Source organism: Pseudoliparis swirei, chromosome 9, assembly GCF_029220125.1.
Source record: "Pseudoliparis swirei isolate HS2019 ecotype Mariana Trench chromosome 9, NWPU_hadal_v1, whole genome shotgun sequence".
Taxonomy (NCBI): domain Eukaryota; kingdom Metazoa; phylum Chordata; class Actinopteri; order Perciformes; family Liparidae; genus Pseudoliparis; species Pseudoliparis swirei.
The window spans coordinates 13,653,590-13,679,895 of NC_079396.1; the positions used below are offsets into that span (position 1 = coordinate 13,653,590).

At 41.6% G+C, this 26,306-nt stretch overlaps 2 protein-coding genes across 4 annotated transcripts in view; one reads left to right on the forward strand and one right to left on the reverse strand.

The window, feature by feature from the left end:
* The first annotated feature begins 13,234 nt into the window (after window positions 1-13,234).
* Window positions 13,235-15,912, forward strand: sp5l (Sp5 transcription factor-like). Its single transcript, XM_056423415.1, has 2 exons — window positions 13,235-13,668; window positions 14,060-15,912. The coding sequence occupies exons 1-2, from the start codon at window positions 13,615-13,617 to the stop codon at window positions 15,107-15,109; spliced, it is 1,104 nt and encodes a 367-aa protein (XP_056279390.1). The 5' UTR covers window positions 13,235-13,614; the 3' UTR covers window positions 15,110-15,912.
* A 909-nt stretch (window positions 15,913-16,821) lies between these two features.
* The window catches only part of arhgef25a (Rho guanine nucleotide exchange factor (GEF) 25a), a 39,670-nt gene continuing 30,185 nt past the window's right edge, over window positions 16,822-26,306 (reverse strand). For 2 of the 3 annotated variants that reach the window (XM_056423411.1, XM_056423414.1), the window contains 13 exons: window positions 25,452-25,576; window positions 25,251-25,317; window positions 24,400-24,503; window positions 24,247-24,316; window positions 22,639-22,728; window positions 21,970-22,062; window positions 21,499-21,549; window positions 21,311-21,388; window positions 20,990-21,181; window positions 20,559-20,739; window positions 20,035-20,264; window positions 19,677-19,811; window positions 16,822-18,740 (listed from right to left, as the gene is read on the reverse strand). In XM_056423411.1, coding sequence (XP_056279386.1) covers window positions 18,615-18,740; window positions 19,677-19,811; window positions 20,035-20,264; window positions 20,559-20,739; window positions 20,990-21,181; window positions 21,311-21,388; window positions 21,499-21,549; window positions 21,970-22,062; window positions 22,639-22,728; window positions 24,247-24,316; window positions 24,400-24,503; window positions 25,251-25,317; window positions 25,452-25,576 — 1,542 coding nt within the window. In that variant the 3' untranslated portion in view covers window positions 16,822-18,614. The remainder of the gene's footprint in view (window positions 18,741-19,676; window positions 19,812-20,034; window positions 20,265-20,558; window positions 20,740-20,989; window positions 21,182-21,310; window positions 21,389-21,498; window positions 21,550-21,969; window positions 22,063-22,638; window positions 22,729-24,246; window positions 24,317-24,399; window positions 24,504-25,250; window positions 25,318-25,451; window positions 25,577-26,306) is intronic. The other variant, XM_056423413.1, reaches the window with a different exon arrangement.

Below are 26,306 nucleotides of genomic sequence, written 5' to 3' on the forward strand. Positions count from 1 at the left end.
CATCGCCCCAAAAATGTTGACTCAACAAATTTTTGTCTTTTCATTTTGTGTGCACCAACACAGTTATCCTCGAGGTCTGTCCCTACATAATAAAGGGGGTTTATTTGATATATATATATTTATAAACACTATATATATATGTTTATATTTCTTACACAATATATATACAATTATATGTGTATGCTTATTTTATTTTTAATTGTGTGTATATACATAAATCTATCTATTTATACATACAGTATATATCCACACATATCCACAAACACAGTTCAAAATAAAATTATTATATTTAAAGGAAAATGAAAAAAGCAGAGTTGTCATATAATTGGAGTAAACTCATGAGCAAGAACAGCTGATGTGGTGACGCCACCAAGTCGGCTGCTCTTCCAATCCAGAATGACCGTCCTCCCGTCCTTTGGACTCCAAACTCCAAACTCCAAACTCCAAACTCTAAACTCTAAACTCTAAACTCTAAACTCTAAACTACAAATTACAAACTACAACGCCCCGCCCTCAAATCCATACCCAATAGATTTAAAAGCCAGTTCAACCAATTATCCAATGAGAATTGCACACATGTTCTGGATTGACTGTGTTTGCCTTTTATCCTTGTTCATTTTTACTTTGATGAAGAAACACATGTTCCTTTGTTGCACCTGGAGGTTTGCTCTTCCTAAGCATTGAGTTATTCAGCTGCATGCTATCGGTGCATATCAATGGCTCATAACATAACAGTATTTTGTGAGGTTAAAGTTTACATTGGAGAAAAAGCAGTTCCAGACTGGTACATACATAGTTTTATTCCCCCACTAAATAGGAGCCAGCACTTTTAATTTCCCTTGTGGAAGATACTTTGCTCAACTCAGTTAAGTACTGAATAAAAGTATCTCACCCATCGGCCAAGTGCACATGTAAAAAAGATACATTTATTATGTAAGGTATGATTCCTGCACGTGGTCTTCTTACTTGCAAATTACTTGACTCACCTTTCAGTTAATGACTTGATGAACTGAGGAACAAAACAAGTCTATCACAAGTTATTTCCAAGAAGACACAGCACATTATTTTCCAATACATTTCATTGCAAGTAAAGAGTCTTATGGTTTCTCCAGTGCATCATTAAATAGTCACAATGCAAAATAAAAATAAATACTTGATAAATCAATTGTGACTGCATTGTTAGGCAGTAGTTCTTTATCTTTTACCCCTTGAGAAACCTTCTTTGTACTCCTGCACCGCCTCTTATCTCAGTGTCACATGCAGAACATTTAAACTGTCAAAGCCGAGGAATAACAAATAATGTGTTGCACAAATATTAGGTGACCAGAAAGATAGTTAGGAATGCTTGAGTTTGTTATAGATCTTATTATGAGTGACATTATCCCAACATATAAGGCCGGTTGAGCCTCACCTAATGGCCCAGGTCATACCATCATTGACGACAGTCGGTATCTGTGAACCGGATGCTGCTCAGACATTATTGCAAAGTACAATGTGTTGTACAGCAATGAGATCAGCCTCTATTGTATTATGCCACCATCTTTCAGGCATCACCTTTCCCTTGTGCCCATCCATACTTATTCAGCATCAAAGGGCACCCGTGGCACCAGCTGGGTGGCCACGAGCTTCTCATTTCCTCTCATGCTTTAGAGCCATTCAGTGGTGGCGTGCTTCGTCAGGGCTGAGCGGACCCCAGGGAGTCCACCAGAAGCCTGCACTCGGCACTCACCGCGGCTTCCTGCTCAATTTAAGAAAGTCCTCAGAATGGAGCACCATTGTCCTGGCTGTTATCTGATGGCCCCACTCAACGGGCAGACAAAGCCAAGAGCCTGGCCCCCCACCTCCCTGGCTGCGTCCTGATTATTATATATTTTTTAAACATTTCAATAGCTCAAGAAAGGAGCCCTTCGAACACTGATAGATGCATAAAAGCGCAACACATTTTCTGGGGCTTTAAACAAAACTTGCGAGACCACACTGATATGGTCGTTGTATAGTTATAGTGATCTTGATCAAAGCAAGGTATACTTATACTGACGAGGCCTTTCAATTACAAGTGATTAATAGAGCAGGAATACAATATAGACGCATCAATTTCTCGTAGAAAGAAGTAAATCAACAAATACTTATAAATTAAGATTTCTTTTCTGCTTTGAGTCATGTCAAATGTGTTACACACACTCATGATAAGCGATATCCAACAGGCTCGAAAGTTTACACGGGCAAACCAAAAAACATCGCAGCTGGATGTCAAATACACAGTGTTTAGGTGTAGAGATGTTGTTCGTTCACATGCAGATTCATCTAAATTGTTGAGCGAACAAAGGAGACGTTGTATGTCTTTGGAGACAGAAGTCCTTCTGCTGGGGGGAAGCAAGACACAGGATCGTCCAACAAGACAGAAGCTTGTCAGCTCACTGGCCAGATGCTCCCAAAACAGGTCTCAAAGGCTTGTTGTGTATTCATACAAATACATTTCACATTTGGTTGAAAGCATACGTTGTGTCAAACACTGTATCCAGATGCATATCATTTACATAAGATTAAATTGCCAGGTTAAGATTGTGGTTTTGTCACATTTGCTTTGACAGATGCTTTGTGTGAATTATATATGAGCGGAAACCCGTTGCCAGAGTGAAGCTGGAAGAACACCTCCAATCTCACATAATAAAAAAGCTTTAATCCATTCGGGGACATTAGAATGCACATTTGTTTTCAAGCAAACTTTTAATATTTGTGTTAAGAGTACATTAAATATCTATAAACATGAGCCTTGTATGAACATTGAGGCCAATTAACCTGATCAAGTTCAAGTTGTCATCATTTGCAAACAAAATGCAAGAAGTCAACAGTGAAAATGCCAGAGCTGCAGATTGTATGATCAAAGCTGCCGATTGTATAATTTTCTTAAACACCTGAAAACAAGAAATCGTACGGCCACAGGCCTTATGGTATAGGTAGGAGCAATACTGTTTTATGGTAGCTTTATTAATCGAAAGATTAAAACAATATATAAATGCTTCTGATCAGTTGTGTATCTGTCTTGGGTACTCCATTATATTTCTAAAGTCAAAAATCACAAATTCAAACACCCTCAGGAAACTGCAGGTAATCCTGCTCTGAAGCAGTGGAATTTGCATTTATTTTGTCAACCAAAGATTTACGACAGTTTAGTTCCATATGACTCTGTTTATGTAAAAAAATATACCATGATATAATTTAATAATAAATGATTGCTTTCTTGATTTCCATAGTATATTTTCCTTTTCATAAAAGAAACTAACTTGAAGACTTAACGAGTGCATTGCTTTATATCATGTCAGTGTGACCTTGACTTGTTTGTTTTAACAAAGTGTTATTCAAATGTATTATTTAGAACAAATACAGATCAGACAAGTGCAACTGGTCTACTTATCAGCCGATACAGGTTGAAATGTTGCAACCATGCAGAGGACAACAAATAAAGAAACAGGAGAAATGGTGTACACAATCCAATATGGAAGCAGTGTCCTCTTGTGGAGGGAGACTGTAAAATAAAATCCACCACATCTTTTCCCTCTAAATCCAGAACCAGCTTTGTCTTATTTAGCCGTTTTTTTTCTCTTTTTTCTGCCATTTTCTTTTCTATGTGAGCCTCTGCCCCCCACCACACACAGAGGCAAGAGGGTTCCTATAGAGACACCATTGTGTGTGCTGTATCAAAGGGAGATTTGTTAGAGGAGCTTTGGTGTGCTGTGATATCACATCAGTCAGGACTGCCCGTGGGGGGGGGGGGGGGGGGGGCCTCGACTCACCTGCTCCAATTTCATAGAGTTCTGACCTGATTGGAAAGACTGTAATAGCAGAGGGAAGGTATCCAAAACTAGCAGAAGTCACAATTCTGGTGACTTTAAGCAACTTATAAGTCAATCTCCTCCTTCCTTAAAATCTAAATGTGAAATTGTAAATGTTGGCCTTTTGTAGAGACGTGATCCTGAATTCTCCAGTAACAGAAAGTATATTTCAGCTACTTGTGTTGTTTTATCAACAGCCCTCTCTAGTGGAGAACCGGCAAACTGTCTGCTGCATGTGTGGTAAAACAGATTTAGTTTGTATTTGGGTGGAACATGTGAGGGGAGTGGATCACATCTGTGAAAGTGATTGATTAAATTCACATTAAACATGTGCAAGGGAAAGCAAGACTATTCTCTTTGAGTTTCAGCAGAGAGGTGGTATTTATCAGCAGAGCGAACGAGCAGCATGAGTGTACAGTGATGTAGGTATGAAGTGACCGCTTTATTGACATTGTACTTGACAATAATAACAGAGTCCAGAATGTCACAGTGTGTATTAAAGGCCAATAGTGTGATGGGACTTTGTTTAAAGTAGTCATCAATAAAATACCTTGTCAAAATGCTGACGCTCAAAGTTATTTTGATGTATTCACACGATTGGTTACATTTCTTTTCTCTCGACAAAATAAATATTTAACTAGATTTGTTCAGTTTTAATTCTTTCAATTCAATTCAATTCAGTTTATGTGTATAGCCCAATTTCACAAATTACAAATTTGTCTCGGAGTGCTTTACAATCTGTACACATAGACATCCCTGTCCCGAAACCTCACATCGGATCAGGAAAAACTCCCAAATAACCCTTCAGGGGGGGAAAAGGGAAGAAACCTTTCCAGTGTAATATCAGTGGCAGCAGAACTTAGATACTTACACATTGGCTTATCAGAGAGTTGAATGACAGTGGGTGATGGTGAACAGTCACTACCTGGGTGTGGAGGGTTGAAGGTCCTGGATGTGGATGGAGACTAGGTCTGGGGTCTGATGGTCATTTTTATATTTTTAGTTTTTTAGTAGTACAATAAATTGAGAGAGAGAGAGAAAGAGAGAGAGAGAGAGAGTGGAGGAAATCCAATGCTTTAAAAAAAGAAAGCTTTAGAGTGTAGTCAACACATAAGCACATGGGTTTCCTTCACAATCAAACAGCACAGCACAGGATGATGTATGAGTAGACGCACCAGATGAAGAACGAACGCTCATGAAACTGAAGAACACTGACTAAAACTGATTCATCCATCTAGAGCTCCCCTACTTTTTCCTCTCTTCTTTTTTGAAGATCAAGCAAAGGCAAAAAGTTGAATAATTCTGCCTCTTTGATCTACACACACAAGTGAGAGTTCATTTCCATTTTTGATTTTTTTCCCCTTCCTTTCTGTAAGAGTGCCAGCATCAAGATTTACCTTGGTGTGCAAATGTGCTGGAATAGGTTAAAAGGAAATCTCGCTGCTCTCTCAAAGCACAAGTGCAGATGTTGTGAAGTTAATTAAAAATGTATCAATTCGTTTCTCCCGTCCCAATTTAGGCACCATGAAATAGAAGAAAACAGACGGGAAAATGACTTATGAGAAGTTTGTGTCTGTCTTTTTACATGTATGGCAGCGTCAACAAGGAGGAACATTTCTGTAATGTAAAGTTCAGCATGATACACCAATCCTTTACACCATTGATGTCATTCTTTTCAGGGGATGTGTCATTAATGACACTATTCAATCTTGTAAATGTATATTTTGACACAAAACAATTAATAAAATGTTAAATTATGATTATAATCCATCATTCCTACTTATTGGAAAACTGTCTTTATATTTCTTAAAATCAGTAACTTTGGCCTATGATGTTACTGAAAAATCAGAGGTGAGTCCAGTCATGATCTCCCAAAACACATTTCCCACAGCCTGCCTTATTTGGAAGACAACAGGGATAAACACATTGTAAACCGCCTCCACCAATCTTCCCAACAAGTAACCTGGTTTTATCCATGTTTACTAAAATTGCATCAGTATGTTGACATCGGCCCCGTATCTTCCACCAACTCTGCAATCTCCTCCCAAATAATAGTGCCATGCACAGAAAGGATGTCAAGTCTCAAGGTACTGCCCACCCCTCTCTACTCCCCCTGCGTGGATGATGCTCCAGAAGGGTAGAAGGAAGGGAGGGGGGAGTAGTTTCTGCGCAGGTGTTGCAGCTGCATTCGTACATAATTCCTCTCTGTGCGAGCAGAGCTCAGTGTTAGCCTCTCTGTGCTGCTTCCCCCGGTGGGACCCCTCCTCCACTGAGTGATATTACAAGAGGCAGCCGTGCGCCTCTGATCTACATGCGCCGGGCTCCCTCCTGGTCCTGGGTGAATAGCGCTTGACTTGTTCAATTTGTTTAGAAGCCGCGTACAACGCTTTGAAGCCACACATTTTAGCATAAATCATAACCTGTCTCCTTGCTCACAACTGCTTTGAAATGCAACATCTGCTTTTGAATCCCCTGCTTTTCAATTAGTGAGGCAACATCAATAGATTGACTCCCTATCATTTTTCTTGATAATGAACTGCTTTGTACCCGTGCAAGGGCATTAGTGGTGGGCCCATTTGATTTTTTAAGGCCAAGGTCCTGAGACGGATCAATCTTCATCATCCTCACGATGCCGGGCCGGCGTGAACTTCCTGAAGTGCTCAGCATGTTCTGACTGCAATCAGACACATGTGTTGAATTGGGTTACTCTCCACGGTAACCTACTTAGGAAGTGTCATGGTTGTGGGGCATGTTACCGGGCCGTGTTGTTTACTCTTTCATCACACTCTTCAGGTTCCCTGTTTGTTGGTTTGTTTTGCAAAGCACAGCCTTCTGTTCAGCAGTGGGAAAAGTGCGGAATCAAAGTCCCGGAGAGCAGCCTGACGTTGACACTGATAAGCTCGGCCTGTCACCATCCATTTGTCTGTCTGAATGACATTGATGCTCAGGTTGGATCTCTGGAGGAAGCCTTACACACGGAACCAAGGTGCATATGCTACTGCGCTGCGTGCCAAAGAAAGAGAAGTCTATGCGAGTTTGCTTAATGAAGTTTGTACAGCTCTAAGGTTAATGTATTGAAGAAAAGGAAATATGCACAATATTGGCAGAAGTTGCGGTTAATTGCTGTACCAAAGTTCAAACTCTCAAAAGCTGATCCGTCAGTGAGAAACCTCTCATCAGGTGCATTAAGAATTCTTTTTGCAGCTTGAAGGGGAAAATAACAATCCCAAAGATTTTATTTTCAAAGGCAAATATTTGATCAGTAGTCATCAATTAAACTTACTGAGGTGAAAATTACACCACACGGATTAGATGAAAGAGCCTCCGTGTCATTTTCTCCCCTCCTTCTCAAAGCTGGGCTTGGCTCGCGGTACACACAAACAGCCGGCTGATCCCTGGCATGGTGGTGACAGGGTGACACTTCCCCTCACATTACGCAGGCTGAGCTGACGGAGGGGCTTAACAGAGAGTGGCATCACAAGCGTACGTTTACAAATAAATCTACTGCTCTGGCTGTGCGGCACTCCTCTGCACATGTAGCCCTTGTATCTCTGATCCTGCTTTGAATTTTAAATTTCAGCTGGAGCCTTGCCATAAGATCCGGTTGCCGTACTGACGCGAGTCCCTCTTCCCAGATGGCATGTCGGGGCTTCCTGGGTAATATTTATGAAATGGGATCCACAGCTTTTGCCACTAGGCCTTCTGCGCACATAACAATACACAACAATAATATTCTACACAGTCATTTTCTCCTGTGATGTTAAACATCAGCATACAGAACATTAGAGAATCCATTCTTTTGATAACTGGTGTGATTGTATTCCTATTTCCTTCCGGAGTCGGTCCCACCTGAGTACAGTAGTTTGGATCAGACGCTGTAACACTGTGACAGGTGCTCACATCTCTCACAGCCACTCAACAAAGCCATAAAATCAATTGGAAGGGGTCCCTGCATGCTACAATACCCACATTGAATTGATGGCTGTAAGTGATATTGTCAAGTGTTACAGCTCATTATTTACCTCTGTTCATCTTTGTCCTAATGCGTATGGAGACGCTTCATGATTGATAATTCCGTTGTTTCTTTTTTTTCTTTTGTCTCTGCATTTGCTTTTTTATTATTCATTCTATGTGGCATGGTACAGACAGGCAATTGTAGGGAATTCATCTTTTAAGGGAGTTACACAGCAAACCCTATGAATAAACAATATTTCTTTTCCTGGTAAATTAGTTAGCATTAATTTTAAATGTGTTGGGGATATGTATTAACATAAACGCATTGGGCTCGGAAAGGCTGTGACAGTGGGCACCAACAGGAAATCCAGATAGGAGACAGACAACTGACAGACACACTGCCGGTGCCTGTTATTAAAAAGCAATCAACACTATTAGTTCAGTATGTTAAAGAAAGTAGAAGGAATTTGAATCTGTCGAGATATAATTAAGGCTTAAGGCATACAAGACAAAGACATGAAATCAAACAAAGACTGAGACAAACAAATAGCTATTATGTGCATGTAAAATTAAATAAATATACATAAACAACAAATATGTTGTTAAATTGCGTTAAAACATGTATAAACAAATATAATAGATATAACAGACTATATAACTACAACAGTGGTACGAATCTGCTTATCTAACTTTCGGCAAGAAAGATAAAAAGTGTATTGCACCAAAAAAAACGTGTCCTTTAACTCTCAGTAACTGACTGTTTAGTTCAAGAGTACTGTAGCCCACACTTGAGGCTTTACTAGCAGTGTCACGTATTATCTCTTGATTGACTACACATCTTTTCACGCCAACAAGAGTCTCTCTTTTTCAGATCAAACGCCATATTTTATGGGCTGAATCCTTCAAAGCATGTCGTTTCCTGTCGAGATGATGAAATGATTATGAAGCGCTATGAAAGTGACATTGGCAGATGGACTATATCCATCTTTATCACTACAGAGTGTATGACTTTCCTTTGATTAAACATGAAACACATCCTGTGCTCAGATTTCCAGTCCGTGACACGTATTTCAGCTCCAGCACTGATGTATCGATCTAGTTGAAGTTATTATAAGTCTATTAAACAAAAGGCTCACAGTTTTCAGGTTTATTTTGTGACACAAAGTTGCCAAGCAACACAACATTGTGTTGATTAAAATCAGTTGCATCATAAAACGTATTGAATAAACTTGGGCTGATGTATTCAAGATGAGTAGATTAGGCTGCATTCTTAGTGTAAAGGGCATCTCAGTTAGTCTTACACAACATTGCCACTAAAGGTGAAGAAGGCAGTGATTTCTTCAATCCATTTATTTTATATACTTCACCTCCATCTTCCTTGGATTTCTCTCTCTCCCCCTCCATCTTTCGTCTCTGGGAGTATGGGTGCATGTCAAGTGATTGTTGAATTGAAATATTGATGTGGAGTATCAAAGCGTGGCGTAGCACTCCTGTGTTTCCAGAACTAACCACGAAGCGCTTTGATCAGATACTCCTGTGATCTGACTTCTGAAGTTGTTAAGAGTGCTGGAAAACAAAATGCAAACAAACTTCAAGTGCTCTTGGTAATGATAAAAGTTTTCTTTGACAAGTGGAGACGCGTGCTGTCTGCCCAAGACTGGAGATTTGGGGGATTTCGTACATGCTAATGGACAAGAGATGAGGGCATTATTATAGATTTCTACGTCTCACACACCTAGCAATGTAAACTGTGGTACAGGGAATGTTCACAGAACCCTGCTGCCAGATCGAGATACTCGAGTAGTCATGCAAAAACATTGCAGTTCTGGGATTTGTTGTTTAATTTTTCTTAGATCCGGATTAAGCGTGCATTAAATTTACAAGTTTATTTAGTTAGCAAATAATTGAAAATAAAAACTGCAAATGAAGTGAGGGAAACCTGAAATTAAACCTTTTTAAGGAACTATGGACAATCCAAAATGTATTCATTAATTATGGATTTATGTTTTTTGGAAATTTAAGTACTGAACATATAGATTCTAAATATACGTTTTGAATAACTGATTTTAATTGCGCTAGTCCTCCTGGAATCATTTAACATTGCATTGTTACTGTGTCATTGGGAGCAGAAGAAGTTTGTTTTTCCATCACATACAATTAATAATGTTACTTCGAATCAAATAATATATGTTGAATGATGCTAGGCGCAGAAATAATGTGTATGTTAGTTTTAAAACAATGTCTGAATGGGCTGACATGAAGCAAGGTGGGTGCAAGTGGGCTTTCACAGTTTTCCGTCTCCACAATGTTCCCTGATGGAGGAGGACATGTCTCTCCACTGATGACGCGGCACAACTGAAGTAATGTGACTGAAGTGAACAGTTTCAACGTAGAGTCATGATCCGTGGGATTTGCAAATGTTCCAATGCCCCACTGAGCAATAGGCTCATAAGATGAGATACACCTCATCAATATGCCTGACTCTAAACATCAATCTCTCTGCCACTCCCTCTCAAACATAACCCATACACGGCTAACTCAATAGGAAACAGGAAAGAGACTCCTGAATGAAGTATCATGTTGTAGCGCTGTAAAGTCCAGCTGTTGGTGTTGCTCCTCATCCCAATGCAACTAAGTGTCATGCTAATCACCCCCCCATCTTGTCCTGTCTTGAAGTTGAATGGTTAAAGAGTGCAGCACTACAGTTGGCAGCAGTCTTTAACATGCTGTCTGTCTCATCCATTAGGGCCACATTTGTCACATGAGAGCCATTGAGTCAGCACGGTGCTGTAAAATTGGCTTCTTGACACGGCCACCAGTACAAAAGCCGCTGGCTCTCCTCTGTGGTCGTCCTTTTTGAGTGCAGATGGTCAAGACAGATGGGACAATTTAGTGATCTGAGACTTTTAAACTGCCCCGCAGGCATGATAAAAACAGCTTGAGTAGCCACTTGCATATTCTACGTTCTGAGCTTCAGAGTAAGGTTATGTCTGCAACAAAAACACCACCTTTTGTTTTTTACAATGAGCAAAAGGACTAAAAAGGAGATTTCAGGTCAATACACTATCACTAAAAGCCCTGTTGAGTTTTAACGTGTGTTCTGTTTTTCTTGGATGTATTTTCTGTTCTTGAGAGCTTCTCCGTCGCCTTGTTGGGATTTAGCCTGCGTTAGTTACAAAGTTGAATTTTCTGGTAGCCGCCCAGATCGGAGCAGCCATGTAATGTATGACGGAGCGGACCTGATTACCAGCTATCTCAGCAGCTGTTTAATGAACACAGGGACCTCTTTCTCTGGAATGAGATTTCCCTTGAAAACTGTGGAAGCTGTATCCAGGTCTATTTAAATGAGGTAACATGGGGAAGGTAAGCACCACCACATGAGCATTGTTTTCACAGTTCAAAGTGAGGAGAGAGTACTTTGCACTTCAAAGCCAGTCATCTGGGAGGCAGTACAGTGGGGGTGGGGTGGTGTGGGGGAGAGGGGACAGGAAATAAGAATCAGGGTAATTAACTACTTCTGCTCCGTAATAAACCAGAGACATAACAGTATACCTCTGCCTCCAAGACACACTCCTATTTCCAAGTCCTCCACTCTCTTTTCCTTTACTACTGTTTTCTTTCATCCTAAATGTTCACTTTAATTAGGAATTAAACTATTTACCTCAATGTTTTTGGAGTAACATCACACATATTAATTAATTTGCATTGGAGATTTGTATTATACAAAATCAATGCATTTTATTTCTGTCAGCTCATTTTAACGGCCTGCACATGTTCAACCTTTTTCGAAATGATGTATTTGGTATTTTTGTATCAAGACAGAAGCATTAGGCAACATTTAAACAATTATAATTCAAAATGAGACATCTTTTGCTTTTGCTTAAATATTAATGGGTTAATTAGTCTAACATCCTGCAATTATTTGTTGGGATACATATTATTTATTATTATTAGTTGTGTTTTCATTCCTACTAATTTTCTCTGTTTTGTCTTCACCTAAAATAAACACACTCTGTGTGACCTATGATCACGCTGCAGCTGAAGTCTGCACGTCATTGTGAGTCAGGAGACATCTTTTGTTTCAAGCGTCTCTGTCAAGGACATAAAGAAAGTTGCACTCTTTCTGCTCTGCTTTGATACCTATAACTTTAGAAAGGCCTAACCTGAATGATACAGTTGATACAGCTTATCTTTACTGCCTTGAATTGTTTTATTTTCAAAGCTGTAAAGACTAACAATTACAATACAATAACCATTTGTTTACATTTTAACAATACATTCTGAAGTTAAATTATTTCGAATGTTGGCTTGCTCATGCTTGAGGTATGTTTATTTAAGGATCACAGAGGGATCCAGAGACAGGGAGCCGTAGATAAGTGAGGAACTAGGAATTTACATGAGAAACAGGTTCCCAGCCTGGATTTAAACTCTTAACATTGTAATGGTGAACAGACTTACAGAATGAGATTAAGCCTCAATCTGCATTTAATGGAGCAGATCTGAAGCGGCCTCTACTTGACCTCTGAAATGTGAGAATGTCACACAGGGCAGCCTATTTGACATGTCACCCACTGGTGAGAACTCTGAGGCTTTGATTGAGTTTTATCAATTAGCTTTGTGAGGGAAAATACTGTTACTGTCTTCCTAGTGTGAGTGAGCCTCACGCCTGAGCGAACAGGAGCGGCCTGCTGCAGCATGAGGAACCACAACGTTTGGGTCATCTGGAGAAAAATAAAAAAAGACAATTAAATAAGTTAGCTCAGAATTACAGTCTATGTATTTATTTGTTATTCTCATCTCCTAATAAATCACTTAAGAGTATCCACATTAACTCCAGCTTCACATTGTCAAATGCCAAATTTAACTTGATCAAAAAATAAACTTGATATACTTCCCTGTATGTATACATGTATTATTTAGTTTGACTTTATATTTGTTGAGATCATGTAGTTTGGCCACCTTTTGTAATTCATAACTGCATCACTGATTTGCTAAAAATATAATATCCATGTATTTACTATCCTCACGCGAATTCCCACAGCAGAGTTGAAGCAGTATGCAAATACTCCCAGAGTGAAACATATTTTGACTAACTTGCGATATTAATCTTAGATCTTTTAACAGACTAAGCATTTTGTTCTTGTGCAAAATGTGGTCCTAAATGTAGAAGTTAAAAGTTGCTGAAACTCTAATTGTGAATACTTTAAAATGTTTTACGAAGTTGTGTGGGTTCATTTGAAACTTAAAGAATTAGGAACAAACATCAGTGGTCCAGATAGATACTCAATAATGTATCTATTACAGGAAACATGTTTTTGTTCCAGAACATTTGGGGGAGGAGTCAGCTCTGGGGGTCAGCATTTGGTTGAAATTGAGTGAAATTATGAGTAGCCCACCCCTTCACCCCCTTTCCTCCCACACATCTCCTCTCTATTGACTCGCTCTCCTGCATCATATTGGAGACCCCGTTGAGAGGATCTTTTCTCTCTATAAAGAGAAGATGCAGCTCAGGCGCCTCTGAGATGATCGCAAGGATTTACTGCGCGCCACTCTGCATCTAACTTCGGACGGGCGTCCTCTGCTGCTTCCACTTCCACACCAAGTCCTCTGGACTGCGACCACGCGAGAACGTGTTTACTCAGTGGACTGAGGGACATTTTAATGACGCAGGATTTACTCTGCCAAAGTCTCTCAGTCACAGAGACCCGAACGTGAGCGTCTTGTTCTTGTGCGCTCCGAGCTTTAGCTCCGAGCTGTAGTTCGTGCACGTCGTCGCCTCTTGGCGCAGTTGGTGTTGCAGGTGCGCGGAGAAGGAGCGCGAGGACAGATGGCTGCGCTGGCGATACAAAGGACTGACAACTTTTTACACACCTTTTTACAGGTTTGTTGTGTATTTGACACATTGCACGTGGATGTATTATCTGCTTTCCTGGAGGTGAAAACTCCGCATCTTGTGCGTTAAGAATGATTGTGCTTCACGTGCTAGATCTGTGTGAACATAATCAAACTTGTTTTAGTGGTACAAAAATATATTAAAAAACCCACAACAAATAATAGAAAAAGAGGCAAGTTAGACAACAAAAAATACGACATAAGGTAAATACCAAATGTATTTGTTGAAACTATTTGGGTTATCTCTTTTGACATTATCTGAAGGTTGTACTGTAACGTCATTATAATAATGTATTAATTAAAATGATCATAGATTTAAAAACTTTTAGTTGTCCACTAAGTGGCTTATGATGTATTTGTTTGTGTGTATCACCATTCAGGACCGGACGCCCAGCTCGTCTCCAGAGGGAGCACCCAACGCCCTCTCCTTCCTGGCCACCACCTGTAGCCAGGCCTGGCAGGTTGGAGGCGCTATGGGCTCAGAAGGCTCCCAGTTCCCCTACGAAAGCACCGTCAGCTCCACGTCAGGAATGTTTCAGCTCTGGAGCAACGACATAGCGCCAAGCACAGCCCTCAGCACACACCAGATGACCTTCACGGTACCTAAGGTGCAGTTCCCGGGACACATGCAGCCTGGTCTGGGTCACCATCATCATCATCACCCCCATCATCACCACCACCACCACCACCATGAGCTGCCTCTCACCCCTCCAGCTGAACCGCCATCTTCCTACTCTTTTGAACTCTCCCCTGTTAAAGTGCTGTCTTCGCAGCCACAGACCACCAGCCCCTATTATCCTCAGCACAATAGTGTGGGACAAAACTTCCCCAGCTTCATCCAGAACTCCTCAGCCAGGCACCACCTGCCTGGAGGCCATGTGGACGAAGGGCAGCAGTGGTGGAGCCTCCCCCAAACCAACGCCACCCCTGCCCACCATCCCTTCTCCCTCGGCAGACAGCTGGTGTTGGGCCACCAGCCCCAGATTGCTGCTCTTCTCCAAGGCACCTCCAAGGGCCTGCTGAGCTCCACGCGCCGATGCCGCCGCTGCAAGTGCCCCAACTGCCAGGCAAATGGTGGGGGGTTAGAGTTCGGAAAGAAGAGACTGCACATCTGCCACATCCCAGAGTGTGGCAAAGTGTACAAGAAGACCTCTCACCTCAAGGCACATCTGCGCTGGCATGCCGGGGAGAGGCCGTTCATCTGCAACTGGCTCTTTTGCGGTAAAAGCTTCACCCGTTCAGACGAGCTCCAGCGGCACCTCCGCACGCACACTGGAGAGAAGCGCTTTGGGTGCCAGCAGTGCGGCAAGAGGTTCATGAGGAGTGATCACCTCTCCAAACACGTCAAGACCCACCAGACCAGGAAGAGCCGGTCTGGGCCACCTTCACAGAGCACGGACCCGCTGCTCACGAATATCAAGAGAGAGTGATCTCTGTGAGCAAATCACTCCAAAATAATAATCAACAATGAATAGACTGTGTGACTTACACTAACCACCATAGGTTTGCACTCTAGGGTGAGCATGAAGCGGCCCGAAGATCTTCTCGTCAAAGCCCTACTTTTGACTTCAAAAATATATTTAAAGACCATTTTTAATTAAAGTAATTGTGTGCTATTTGAGGCACCTTTGAAGAATACTTGAAGCCTTTTTCAGTGATATTGTGAGATTTTTGCTGAATTCAGTGTAATGCCAGAGAAACAGATTTCCCCTGAATCAAAAAAAAAGATTTAATGCCTTCCACAATTTAAGATTTGTTTAAATTTCATCTGAAAAAACATTTTCAATATTCATTTTGTAAATATTTTTAGAAGGATGTGACAGATATCAGACAAATCCCACAAGGTTTATCTTCACATGTTGTCCATATTGTGTTCAAAATAAATGTATGCCTTAGAACAGCTAATGGTTGCTCTAAAAAAGAAAAAAATTCCTGCCCTTGTTAACGGGTTCAGAATGAAAATGTGCTTCTGTTACCGCTAATTTGATTATTATTCCAAAACATACCCACATTTGTGAGCTTTAAGGTTAAGACCTGTATTGAAATGTAAGTCTTTGATCTACAGATTTATCTTGTTTGCTCTTAAGCAGTAATGTGAAGCGGCGTTGCTCCAGATTAGCAAACATTCGAAATGTTCCAAATCTTTGTAAATTATGTATAAATATCATTAACAATTTTATTAGGATTATGGCCGCATGTACATTTTAATAAACATTGTCCTTGCTGAAACAATTCCCTGTTTCTAATAATGTTTTTGTTTTACATTTTGGTAAATATCTAGGATATACTTAACCCTCTTATCTCATTCAGTATGTGTGAATCTCTAACGCCCCGGAGCTCCAACATTTTATTTAAATGATAATTTGATTGCTTTCAGAATACGAATGCTGCCGGTGTGAAGGAAGAAGCTCCCAAAGAAGCCCTAACATGGTGGGCTGTTCAAAGATTTTCACACCTCAAAGTAAATAGTCAATCCATTGATGGGCTTGTTTGTCTCGCCAGCTGCAATCAAGTTCACAGTCATGTGGCTTTTAATGAGTGTTTTCTTTCTCTCAATGGAGAAGATTGAGTCAACAGATGCAACAGAGGGCACTGGAGAGGAATTCCCTGTGAATGGGACCCCTGTTGCTGAGACCCCCTCAGTGGTGACAGGAACTCCCTTTGATTTTGCACCCTTGTGAAAGTTTATACCCCCTCCGTCCCCAACCTCCATATATCACAGCCGTGTTACGATCGGCCCTGCTTTACTGCCCAGAATGGGGCTTTATTCAAAGGCCAGCCAACCAGATGTCTGCTCATCCAGGGGTTTCTTCTCTTTGTTTTTAATCCTGTTTGAACTTTCTGCAAGGGGGATGCCACAGCAAGCCAAGTGCTTTGCCTTTGTCTTCTTCAAAGGCTCCCAAAAGTGGAGCCTGAAGACTTCCATTGTGTCTTAAGCAATAAGTTAATAATAATTAATTACATTAATAAGAAATGAGCACACTAGGGTTTGGGTTAACCCTATGGATGGCAGCATCAGTCATCATGAGGGGTTCAAAAAAAAACTTTCAGAATAAAAAACCCTCAATGCAGAGGTCTCTGTAGACATTAAATGTAAAGTTATATCTAGAGATTAAGAAGCGAGAAAAAAAATCCCACTGCACAGTTTCAAAAAGACACTTTTTATTTGATATTATACAACAGTTCCTACTCAATCGTACATGGAATTAACCAACCCTCTCCTGGTTTTATATCCTTGCTTTTGGTTCTCTGTAGTGGTATTATTTTGTATTAAAGAAACATTGTCTGATCAGCAGTTCCCATGAAAACACACCAGTTCACATTAACTGCAGATAGATTCTGTGAGGTGGCTCCACTCACATGTGTAATAATGGTGTTTTGGACAGATTATTGAGCAGCTTTATCTTCATTGTGAGCACTGAAATATGAGGCCTATAGATCTTTGGTGCAGCTGTCTGATCTAACTCAACTAAAATAAAAGCCTTGTGGGGACCTCTAGTGGCCACAGAGCAGAACTGACCTGATATTAGCAGGACAGCCTTCTTCATCGACTTTGTGTCACTTAGGAGTTGACAACCAAGCTACTAACACAGACATCTACGATTGTTTTGTAGGTTGTTGCCAACTGAAATAAGTAAGAACATTAACCGTTGTGGTGAGCTGCTTTTTGGCACTGTTGTCTGAGGGAGCATGCAGAGTCACCCGCATCACTCTGTTTATCAAGCAACATATCATCCTTCATTTTAACCAACTGCAACGGTAACACTTCTTGGCATATCTGGGCCGTACTCCATTTTAGAAGTGGAAATGTTTGCCTTTATGCTATGCACTGTACAGTATTTAGTCCATGAGGGCAAAAGCTAACAGCGAGTATAGAAATGGTGCACAGCCATGACATGACAACAGTGGACTAAACAAAACTATTTGTATTATTTTAAACAATGCACTTTTAAGGACATGTGCCCCCCAAACCACAAGCACTCTTCGGCCTGTAAAGAAAGTCAATCACACTGGAGATGTTGCATGCAACACTTTGGGTCAGCACTGCAGTCCCTTTGAATGCACCTACTGTTTCCCGCAACCCTGGAGTATCCCAAAGAGCAGCATGTATTAAGAAGTGACGTCATACTCACAGAGAACCTCCAGGGGGCTCCCTCACATCTATTTTTTGTCCAGATCAAACAGGGGCCAAGCAAACGGAATAACAGAGCACACAGGGGCTCCCAACACGGTGGCAAGAAGGAAAGTTCTTCCCTTTCATTTGAAATTCAAGTGAGCCAAGTCCTTGTGGCTCGTTCACATCCAGAGTCCGGCCTTTTGCATTCTTCTCGACACAAACAGAAAACTCAGTTGTCAGCAGGGGAATGACAAAATGTACTAGTCCCACAATGGGGCATCAGAAGAAGAAACTTGATCACGGTAATTTACAAGAGGGTACAAGAGGTGCCCCGGCCACTACTTGCACACTCGCATGCACTCAAACACATTCACTCATCTTTGTATGAAGATACATTCAAGCACACGCGTAACTCCAGTGACCGCCCCAATTAGGAATGGATATTTCTTCAAACATATTCCCCTTGCCCTTTGAAAGAAAGAAGAGTATGGTGTACAAACTCTCAAAAAGCTAAAAAGCACTGAGTGTCCTTTGAGTTTTTTTCACTCTGAACCCATAAACATCTCACTGTGTGCTGTTCGAGGTGGCCGAGGCTCGTCACCTCCCATTGAGTGGCTCTCTAAAAACAGGAGCAAAGTCATTTTATAGCTGCAGCCCATAATTCCTTCACATGTTCCTTCAGGTTCCTTAAGTATCCTCCAGAAATCACTGAACCAGGTTTAGCCTGGTCTTAACAGACAGTAGACAAGTCTTCTTGTCTCCACAGCTGTGGCATTAGCTGTGGTCCTCTTCACCCAGGAGGCAGATGGCAACAGAGTTCAAAGGTCATCCTCGGCTAGCTGAGCCAGATTGCTGGGGCGTCGTCCAACTAAGGGGCCCGACAGTGAAGCCTGGCTCCCAGGATCAGCAGCCTGACCCCTACGGCAGCCCTCTCCTGCTCTCTGCTGGGGATGGAGTGAACATTCGTCACACAGGTATAAAGTACTTTACTGCCCTCACATTTCTATGAAGAAAACTGTATTTTCTTTTAGTTTTACACCAAACAGTCACAGTTGATTAAGTTATTCATTTAAAGTCACAGTTGAAAAATGAACTGGCCAAAGTGCCATATATTCACCCCACCACAAGGATAGGAAAGGAGTATGTGGCTTTGATAGGCATCTCTCTCTCTCTGACTTCCTCTGCAAGCTTAACCCACTTCCTGTTGTATTATGTACAAGGCCTATCCAGCCTGAGTAAGAGAAAGAGAGAGAGAGAGAGGGGGGGGGGGGGTGGCGAATGCTACTGCTGGCCTGTCAGCGCCTCACTGAGAATAACAGCCTAATGACGACATGAGATGTCGCTAATGGTAATTTAAAGTCCAACAACAAGATGTCCCCATTGTTGACTGGCCAGATGTTTAAAACTTCCAAGCGTAAGGGCAGACAAAGGCCTGAAATGGAAAATTTCCTTTTTGGTGGAAAATCACTGAGATGTGAGAATTTCCCTTCTTTGTATTCAAACTGCATTGTTCTACATTTCCTTCAGAAAAAAACATATTTTTATTGATTCCTTTTTCATCCAATAGGGGGAGAAATAACTCTTCTCATGACTCGATAAATCCGTTCACTGTATGTGCCTAAATAAATAGTTACCATTTAAGAAAGTCTTTAATCTTTTAATTACCCTTAATGAGCACATTGTAATACTTGTTAGGTGTTGTACAATGGCCCATTATTTCCCGGGGGTTATCTTGCTGTGGCTTGTTTTGTCATTAATTTTCCTAACGCTGTGTTGAATACCGACTGTTCACCACATTCAGCTATGTGCAAATAATTACTTTTGAATGTAACAGAGGCTCCGACATAGACTTAGTCTCTAAGTGCATACATATACAATACCTGTGTGCTTTGTGTGGTAGGTGTGCACAGCCCGTTTGACACAGTTTGACAGTTTGGTGGATCAGGGAAGCCCAGTTGGACATGTGACGAAGAAACAGTGTGGGAGTCAGCAGGGCCTGGCCGGACCACAGTGGGCTGCAGATGCAAACAACAGGTAGGTCACCCACCAACACTGCAGTGCATGCACACAATACCATTAGCTGTTTTTGGTTATCCCATTTGTGCAACAGACTAGAGCGTAAGAGATGAGCAGGGCCGCCGGGGTTTATAAATAGAAATGCTGTGTATGAATGGGTAGTTATTGCAGAACAGTGTCCCATTATAGAGCAGAGAAGGAGATAGCTGAAAAAAAACCTACGTCGCGCAGTGAGTATGTCTCGATGGCTCCTTGGCCCTGGCCTTGGCTGGGCAGGTAGAGCGTGGGCAGGGATGTGTTGTGAGAGTGAAGGGAGGGCAGCTTATGACGGTCAATAGAGGCCGAGGAGTGTGGCCGCAGGGCACTGGCAGCAGACAAAAGGGGCCTCATGCTGCGACCCAGGCTATTAGACTTGCTCTCTCGTCGCTGGTACTCAATAGGGGACTGTAAGGCTGAAAGACAAAGGAACAGAGACAGCTCTAATAAAACTCTGGTCCTGGTTGTGATTGAACTTCTCCTATGAAGACATATTTAGCATAGTACAACTGTGATAATGTTTTTCATTATCTCCACTTCTGGATACCCACAGTATGAGTTATGCTTAATTCAAACGTCTGCACCTCATAATGTGTTATATGTATTGTATTAAATGTTTGTATAGTACTTATTAATGTTCTATATGGGCGTTACAGAAAAGGTTTTTTTCCGTGTCCTAGGAGATGTGGTGTAGTTAAGCCGGGACTGACCGTTGAGGAAGTTGCGCTGGCTTTCCAAGATCTGAACCACATCATTAACCCAGGCCCTGCCGATCTCAGGGGAGGGAGCCTGCAACTGGAAGCGCACCACACTTGCATCGGGGTTGCGGGATGTCAACACAAAGCGGGCGTCATCCCCTTCCACACTGGGCTCCACCCCCAGGCTGCTCACCTGGAACATATCACATCTGATTAGCATTTGTAGGAGTTCATCCAGCTGGGTTTTGCTTGTGAAATGCAAGCCTCTAAAAAAGTCCCTGCTCTGGGATTACGTAACGTGTGCTGATTTAAGCGGAATAGAGTTAGTGTGCTGCGAATCTGTTGTGTAACTCATAACTTGGGAGTAAAATGTAGTTTTGGGATATTTTATTTTGCTAAAACATCCTGTGGAGCTGATCTGAATTCACTTAGGCTCAGCCCACCTTGATGTTGTTCTTAAAGATGTATCCAGGGAGAGAGAAACCTTTCTTCCTGTCGATTGGCTCACTGAAGATGACCAGCTGCTCGAACAGGAAGATGCGTCTTTCCTTGGCTCGGGACAAGAAGCCACTGTCCTGCTCAGTCACAGTGAAGGTGTCTTGCTGGAGCAGTTTTCCCTGGGCTGTGATCTTCCCCTGATACCACAGCAAAGATAGATACAATAAACCAAGGAAGTGGTTACGGTTGGATATTCTTGGGCGGAGTAGTTGGCATGGGAAATAGTTTGAAGACTTTAAAGGATTGTATAGATTCCTGAAACGTACCTCGAAGTCTTGTAGTCTGCCCACATTCATCATGTCATTGCAGCGTTTTGGCACAAAGCACATCACTTCCACTGCTTTCTGTTAAAAACAACAAAGTGAGATTGTTAAAAAGACTACTCATAACAAGTACGGCTTTGCACACACAAATCATCCCTTTAAACCTTTTATTTATAAATCAGGACACCCACCTCCAATTCCTCTATGTCCATCCCAGCTTTGGTGTAATACTTCAGGAAGTCCTGCTCAAATAAACACAACATGTTCACCAGAGCATTCTGGGTTTACTGCTCAGAGTAAGGTGCGGACATCTGGACGAGTATTTATGGGTGTTGAACCCATCTTTCATTTTAATGCCAAAGGGCAAAGTTTTATATTTAGGCAACGTTTTATACCAAGGATGTCATTTTATGATCATCTTCAAAGGCTTTCAAATATTATTGTTTAAATCCTATAGTAATAATCATATGATGTAATTAGCCAAATTTCCTCTTTGGCTGGAAAGTAGCCTGAACAGATGCACCTGTTTGTTGTGCTTTCTTGTATGTTTACAATGCCGTGACTGAACATGCGTGTGTGCGTATGTGCGTGGTGATTGTGTGCGTGTGTGCGTGCGTGCGTGGTGCGTGTGATCAACAGCATAGCAGTGCCCTGCTTTTCACCTTGAGCAGCAGCTGGTACTTCATGATCCTCTGCACAGGTTTGATCAGCAGGTCGTTGAGCTGCAGTCTGTGGCCCAGCTGCCGCCGCAACTCCTGACAGCGGAGAGACGGACACAATAACACGACACCAGTCAACATGACAGCCACAGCACAACACACAGGAGCCAATGACCAATACAATCACTCTAAAACACCATAGCACAAGGGTTATACTGTTTGTTTGATGATTAGTGTTGTGTTTACTGTCAATAAAAAGGAATTGATTACATTTTGTCTAATAAATGGCATCTGAAAAGACACCCACATGGCTACGTGTAATATATTGTACAGGGACAGTTAGACATCCATGCATACTGAAGGGCTTATTAACGAAAGGCCGGAGTGGCAGGTGGCTTCTCTATCTTTGGTATCCAAGTGTTGGTCCAGTTTTTAAAAAGTAGTTCAACACAAACTTAGAAAAAAATACTTTCATAATGGAATAATCATTTCGGTCTGTTAGGTCAAAGCCCAAACATGTGCTTGCTTCAGCTCAGCATGTGTGATAATTTGTTTTCATCTTTGAACATGTAATATGTTTAGTTGTCATTTCTGACTAGTAACATTTTCACTATTTTCTGACATTTATAGACTAAACTAAATATTCGCTTAATCCAAAAAAGAGGTACTCACCTCAAAGTAAGTCTCAATATACTCCGATACGATATGTTCCGACTTGGGCTTGTTCTGGCAGTACACAACATACATATGCAGACGCCTCTCCTACAAGTCAAACAAACATCTCATTGCAAAACCATTTTGTCGAACCTTTGGTAAAACAATTAGTCACAAATGGAAAATATACTTGTTTTCTGTCAAAGAAAAGTATCTTTAATTGCATTACAGATAAATGAAATTCCTCAGGCTTTGTGCTAAAACATCAACAATCAATGGCTGTGTCTCTGAGCAGAGCCTTTGAAGCTGACCCTGTCTGGTTAGCGCTTACTCTTCTGTGAATAATTGGCATGGGAGCACAGATGTGGCCGCCCTGAGAGTCATAATGGAGTTACATGTAGATGAGCATCAGGTTATATATAATTCAGCCAAGTTACACTCAGTGCAACCTGAGCCTTTCAAAGACTGCAGATATAAGGCTGTACCTAGCAACACGCTGCATGGCTCAGTAACCTAGAGACCAGCGAGCTGCTTTCCTGAATATGGACATTGTGTAACATGGAACAATATGGCTGCATGTGAAATATGAGCTCTTCCAACGACCAGCTTTCAGTATACTAGTGTGGCTGCATGTTTACATGTTGCATGTGCGTGAGTGAGCACACACATGTCACATATTGGGGACACAGCTCTTGTTAAAAGCAGATTGGGCATTCTGCTTTTCCTTACGGCCATGTTCCCAGTCTGCTCGTTTTCAAAGTGTTACGCTTAGATTTAGTTCCAAGTTTCTTTATTCCCCCACAGGCTTTTTAAGTTAATTATCCAGTGGGCTGAGCTTTAATGAATTGTTTGAAGAGCTTCAGACAGAACGTGAATATAATGAAAGAGAGACAGACATTTAATTTAATCATTGTAACACACAAGAAGCAAAAGAAAAATTATCAAATTATCAAATTATCATGTCTGCTCAGTCTGCATGTGCCACTACTTAAGCAATATACATACATCTAATTATTCTCCCTGTATGCCGTGTGACCCTATTTCGGCTCAGGCTCTATTCTATTCTAAGAAAAATATACTTAACAGTGAATATTTTGCATTGCCTTGCAGCATCCAGTGTATGTAGGAGGACGTCGGTCGGCGTTTGGGGTGGAAAAAGGCCTTCATATCAAAGAGCGCATGCTGAGGTTTTGTAATGCCTCGTCTTATTCATGTTGTCTTTACCAGCAGTTTTTTCACTGGTGTTTCTGGACCAGTCGAGGCCAAACTGAAAACCGTCCGGTGTGTTGTTGTGTGTATGTGACTGGTTGCCGTGTGCGCTGTTGTAAAAACACAGCTTGGACTGAGACGTATCAGTAACAGGGAAGTGGAAGGAGAGATGCTGGCAGTAAGTTGAGGGAGAGGGTGAGGGAGAAAGAGAAGGAGAAGGAGAGGGGGAGGGAGAGGGGTACGGTATAAGATAAACAGGAGCTCTGTATGTTTTCTTAGCTCTATTTACCCTCACACCAAACAGCACAAGGAAGCAGACCCAGACACTTCCTGTTTGTGTGTGTGTGTGTGGGGGGTGTGTGTGTGTGTGTGTGTGTGTGTGTGTGTGTGTAGGTGTGTGTGTGCGTGTGTACTCACATGTTTAATGAAGAGCTGAGCCAGCCTCTCTGGCTCTGCTATACACTTCTCCAGCTCTCCCAGGAAGTAACTACAGGTAGAAAACATAAACACACACAATCATTTATTTTAATTTTTCTCAAAAAATCAATAAAATAAAAATCAGGGACTTACTCTTTATGCCAGTCAAATATTTGGTGAATGTTCCCAAAAACAATCTTGTCTTTTCCCTTCATGTCCTCCGGTATACCTTTAGAGTGCATTGTGGCCATGTAGCCCTGCAATGGAAAATAACAGAACTGCTGACATCTGTTCATACCAACAAAACCATCACCGGGCTCTGAATACCACCAGTGCATACAGCTAGATTATTATAACACACATCAGCTAATGCTAAGTTTGTATCAACATTCAGATGGCAATATTTCTTCTCTGAACCAAAATAACTCAATTAAAGACACCCGTAAAATAGATTGCCTTGCAACATAATACCCTTCAAGCTAATAATTCCCCAAATCAGCTTAATACTGGAGACAGCGGGATGGAGGCAGACCAAAATATGGCGTGAAGTGGAGGAATTGTGATAAAGATTCCAGACGTCTCTGACAGACTGCGTTGCGTGAATGAAAAACTCTGTTTGAGCTCCAGATCACATTTGCTTTTTACTTTTAGATACTGCAGCCCTTACAGAGTATGTACTGTTGCATGTGGCATGCATTCAATTGGAACATACTACTTTGTCATGATATTACAAATCAAACTTTGACCCTCTTGCTCATATATCTGCTGTGCAGAGGATTGTGGGTCGGAATGGCCAGAAAAGCATGCTGGCTTGCATACTGCAACATGCAAACAGATGCACTAGGACCAATGAGTTTTTTGGCATCCTGGATTTGACATATTGGCACATGCTCAACCTTTTTCTGGATTGTATAGCCGTAAAGGTATTGGGACGCAGAGTAAATGAACCCCCTTCTGTGTCAGTGCAGATTGTGTGTTCTGAGCTGGCAGACTTCGAGGTTTACCTCCACTATGAGCCCCAAGTCCACCACATAGTGCTTCTCTGTCTCAATAAGCTCCTTCAGTACATACCTGTAAAGATGAAAAAAAGAGGCAGATTGGTGTTAGTTAAGCTACCACATTTATTGTGCACACTGCACAAATATTGCTAACACTTCATTTTAAAACATATTAGATTTGTTTAAAAAAAAAGATAAAAAACATACATGCTTTTCTCTAAGGCACTCCTCCTCTCCTCCTCAGTGTCGGCCACAGCTGACCATTGGCTGGAGGTGTCGTCCATCAAGACAGAGCTGCTGTCATCTGGCAAAACACAAGAGGACTGAGTGTCCTGGGGAGACAGACAGACAGAGAAACTGTTTATCAACGGTCCATTGGCAGTAATGGGGATCATGCCAGGAATAAAGAAGGCCAAGGGAGATAAAGAGCAAAAGAGAGACGATAATGATGCAGGTTGCCAAGGTAACCAGAAAACGCAGAGAGACACGAGGAACAGAGATTGAAGGATAAGAAGATCAGATTCAGATTGTCACCGTTCATGGTCCGCGCTCTGCACATCAGCCACAGATTGATGGAGAGAAAGAAAGATATAGAGTTGGAAGAGCAACAAGCTCCCAAGCTGATCACCCGCTGGCAATTACATTACCGATTTGTGTGTAAATTAATAGATGAGATATTTTCCATTTTACCCCCTGACATTTCAAACCAATATGTAAATACATTACACTGTGTCTTTTTTTTCCATTTCTTCATCTCCTATAACCAATAGAAATGCACGCCAGATAAATGCAAGGTTACTAGTGGATTGTGTTCATGCGTTGCATGACCTCCTATTCAAGGTTTTTCCTGGAATTGATACACTTTCCTGTGGGGGTCCTGGTGCAAATATAGAGTCATTGTGCATGCGGAAACAAAGCCTGCAAAAACTAAAATCATCACAAACTCAATACATGTTCTATTTTTCTTGCACAATAGGCCAACAAAATATGTTTGTACAATGACTCACAGGCACCCCTCTGTTCAATTATATGATTATAAAAGTTTGTCCCTCTATTTCTAGC